Source organism: Capsicum annuum, chromosome 12, assembly GCF_002878395.1.
Source record: "Capsicum annuum cultivar UCD-10X-F1 chromosome 12, UCD10Xv1.1, whole genome shotgun sequence".
Classification (NCBI taxonomy): domain Eukaryota; kingdom Viridiplantae; phylum Streptophyta; class Magnoliopsida; order Solanales; family Solanaceae; genus Capsicum; species Capsicum annuum.
This window is the reverse complement of record NC_061122.1, coordinates 218,091,759-218,095,851: the sequence shown is the minus strand read 5'-3', so window position 1 is coordinate 218,095,851 and position 4,093 is coordinate 218,091,759. Positions and strand designations below refer to the sequence as shown.

Here is a 4,093-nt window from a genome sequence, read left to right as displayed (position 1 = left end):
TCTCAAACTAGTACTCCTAGTCGAACTACTAGTCTCAAGGTAAAGTATTAGGTGATCCATCAATGCCGGAACAAAAAAATCAGCTAAAAAAAGGCAAATATAAGTGTGAGTGATGAAGTAGATCCTGTTGAGTCGTTTAAAAAATAATGAAGATGATGGTAAGTTATCTAAAGAAAAAGAAAAGATTGGTGTGAATGATGAAGGAGGTCCTCTTGTGCCTTCCAAAATATATATATAAAAAAAAATCGATCAAATGATGAAAAAGATGATGCTGAATCATTCAAAAAGAGGTAAAAGGATTTTTGTTCATTAGAAGAGAAAAATACTCAAATTATCTGATTTTGAGGTACATTGTGTGTGCGTTCTATCTATTAATTATGTATGATAGATATTATAATTTTTGTGTAGAATTTGTGTATGTTTGGGATATGTGGGTTATTGTTGTATATAACATGTGTCAGTATTGTATATGAAATATATAGAGCTGAGATGTTTGTGTAATTTACTGTATAGTGGCTGCATAATTTTGAGATATGTGATGTTATTACTATTTGTGTATCAACATTACATAAATAATGTGTATAATTTGAATATATGTATTGTTACTATATAGAATTTGTAACAGTGTAGTAATGAATACTGTATGAGTAATATATATATAGCTTTTTGAAATATTTAGAACTTAAAGTACACGTACTTATTGTAGGTTTGGAATTTGTTTCTTGGTCCAGTTGATCATTACAAGTGTCAGCTCAGTATGCACACAAACAGTGGTATTGTGCCTGCCTTGAAATTTAAGTTGGATAAGAAGCAACTTGATTTGTTTAAGAATAATTACTTTGGGTGTTTCTTATCTTTACCAAGTGTTTTTCCTCAAAATCAACTTATTCATGAAATGTTGCTTAGGAAACTTATTTGTGAGAGAGATGATGAAACGGATTAAAGTGAATAACATTACGTTAGGATTTGACTGACAAGAGTTTGTTATAATTAGTGGCTTAAAATGTACTAAAAATTACAATAATGAGTTTGCTCTTAGTCAACGAAGTAAGCTGATGGAGTTGTATTTTTCAGGTAAGTTCAAGGTCACAAAGCTTGATTTAGAAGAGTGTTTCATGAAAAAAAGGTGGCGATGTGATGAAGATGCTTTATAAATTACTATTTTGTTCTTTATTCATACATTTCTTTTTTCTATCACGTATGTTGATGTTATAACAAAGAATAATTTCTTATTGGTTGTATTGGGAATTACGAAATATTTTCTTGGGAAAAATTATCTTTTCGTCTGATGTTGGAGTCAATGAAATCTAAGGTTTATCAGAGAAAAACTATGCATCATTGTGTTGATTTCTCCTTAGTATTTCAGTGTTGATTTTATGAATGTTGTCCTTATGCCGATGACCATCTTGCAGATCGAGTTGGCAATAGTGTGCCACGTATACTTAATTGGTTTGTAAAGCATAGACCAACATACAAGGACGTCAAGCCTGCATTTTTTGATATTAGGCAAGAGTAGGTACATAGTTGTTTTGAAACTTAATGTATACATATTTTGTGAAATGCTTATGTGCTTTTTAAATGTTGAGTGTTGTTTTGTATGTACAGGTAGCGTTGAGTAACATTACGCCATCGATTCTTAAAAAATCAATACTTCAATTACCTGATTTCAAATTCGTGGATGCGATTGTGAACTCTGGTGATTTGGCTGGTACCAATAAACTAGACTGTAGTCATTTGAACTCTGATAATGAATTGAAACTTCTGAGAAGTGATGTTAAAATGGTATGTGGAAGGTTTTTATTAATATTTGTGTATTTTTGTTAATTAATGTTTTGACTTTTGTCTTTTTATGTTTAGTTAACAAAAAAGATTTCCTCGATGGAGAAGCTTATGAAATCCTCATTTAAATTGATTTTTCGATCTCTACATATAAAGAATGAATATAAGGTATTCTTTTCCTAAATTTTTTCTATTTTCTTAACAAAACTTATATACACTATTGTAATTATTTTACAAATTTTTTTCTACAGCTCGCTACATCAAATGGTGACATCTCAAAGAAAAAAAGATGATGATACACCTAATGTTGATGGTATAGGTGATGATTAAGTTGATGATCCACCTAATGTTGGACAACAAAATATTGTTGCACCGAAAGTGGATCATATAATTGACAATTTGATGGATGATAAAAAAAAAATAGATTTTGTAGGTGGTGATGTATTTGATCATTTGGTGGATGACGTTGGAGAGAAAGTTGATTTTGTAGGTGATTGTGTAGTTGGTTATGTCGATGTTGAGTCTGCAGACAAAACTTTTAAAGATGGTGCTTGAAAGAATTTTCTAAATTTTAATTTTTTGAAGTTCACACAAAGCTCAGGTGAAAATAAGGTTATAGGGGAGGGTAGAAATAGTCAGGTTGATAGTGATTGATCTAATTTTACTAATTCTGAAGTGTTTAAATTTACTCAATCGTTTTGTGATAAAAAAACACAAAATAAAGGTGATGTGGTAGTGCTTAGCCAGAATGAGTTTGATTGGTCAGAAATATAAGACACTAAAATCTCCAAGTTCACTCAACCTGATAAGAGTGTTGCAATGATTGATGCAACTGGTATAGTATGTGATGACGTTACAAAGGTTGATGCAAATGCAAGTGACAATGTTAAAGAAATTGAGAAAAATATGGTGGTTGCTTCTGTTGTTATGTTGTATGAAACACCTGTTATTCCTCTCCAATTACGTAAGCCATCAACAGTATGTGAATCGTCATTTTTGTCAAAATTTAATTCTGGTGGTGGCAAAGTTGAAGGTCAATTATCTAAGTGTATAGAGAATGCTCAGCCAAGTAAACGCCTCTTCTCTATAAAGCATTCTTTTGTGAAGAATATTGCAGAGCGAATTGATGGTATGAAAATGACATTACGATTTACATGTTTGTTGCCAGATCATTGCGCGTTAAGCAAATGTAAGTTTTCTATTTTTAGTTTCTTTTAGTTTCACTTTATTTTGTTATATATTATAATTTTTGTAACATTTTTCACAGGCCTGTTTATTTAGATTCTGTCAATGCTCTTCCAAAACAGTTTGACTATGGAGTTGATACCGTTAAAATGAAAGAGTGGTTCTTCATATTGGCATATCTAGGAATACCCTTAACCGATTCAATAAGTAATGAATTTGTTAGTTAAGTAGGCTATATTGTTTTTATGTTTGTACTTGATAGGATAAACTAATTGGAATACTGTTTTTTTTTGTATATGATGCATGTTATATAAGTGGTTCGTATTTATTATATTTTAATTAGTATTTTCTATTCATTTTTAGCATTTTAACATGATTTTATTCTTTGTATTTTCAACATATTGATGTTAGCTTTTATTATTTGCGACAGAAGTCAAAATACGGGCCTGTTGGTGGTTCAATTAAATTTACAACCATCGATTGTCGATTTAACTGCTTGATTCAGACTTTCTATAAGAGATTTATGGAGAACAGTAGAGATGTAACACTTATCAGTCAAGAGCATCAAATTGTTAAGTACATTCTTGAATTTTTTATGAGATGCAATGTTCCATGAAATAGCATTGACAACGTTCTTTTTTCAACTAATCTTGTTTAAGAGTTTCACTGGATTTTGGCGAGACTGTGTTTTAAAGATCCTTGCATATATGTATGATTCAATGCATGGTGCAAGGTATGCCGTTCGTGTTCAGAAATCAGTTGCAGCGTATTCAGAGTTAATTCCACACTTTCTTTTTTGTATTGAATTTTGGGAAAGCAGGAGTGATGAACTTCTAGTGGCTAATTCTTTTGATATTCGCATTGTTGATAGACTGTCAACTCAAGCCAACACGTAATATATTGAATGCACATTCAATTACTCTTTTTAAAATAATTTATATCAATTATACAGATGATGTATTATGTTGCAGGGACTGTGTGTATTTATTGTTGCGTTTGCTCAGTATTTTCTTGATGGTCTTGAAATTTCTAATCACCTAGATGATATTGATTCTATTTGAATTTGGTATGGTGTGTTGCTGTGGAATTATGGAAAGAAGAAATAAAGGCAATGTACAGTTAGTGAAGA

The 4,093-nt window shown here is 30.9% G+C and overlaps 1 protein-coding gene across 1 annotated transcript; it reads left to right on the top strand.

Moving 5' to 3' along the window:
• The first annotated feature begins 2,030 nt into the window (after positions 1 to 2,030).
• LOC124889440 lies at positions 2,031 to 3,627 on the top strand. Its single transcript, XM_047401152.1, has 2 exons — positions 2,031 to 2,968; positions 3,395 to 3,627. Coding segments are annotated over exons 1-2 (372 nt in total). The 5' UTR covers positions 2,031 to 2,598; the 3' UTR covers positions 3,397 to 3,627.
• The last annotated feature ends 466 nt before the right edge of the window (positions 3,628 to 4,093 follow it).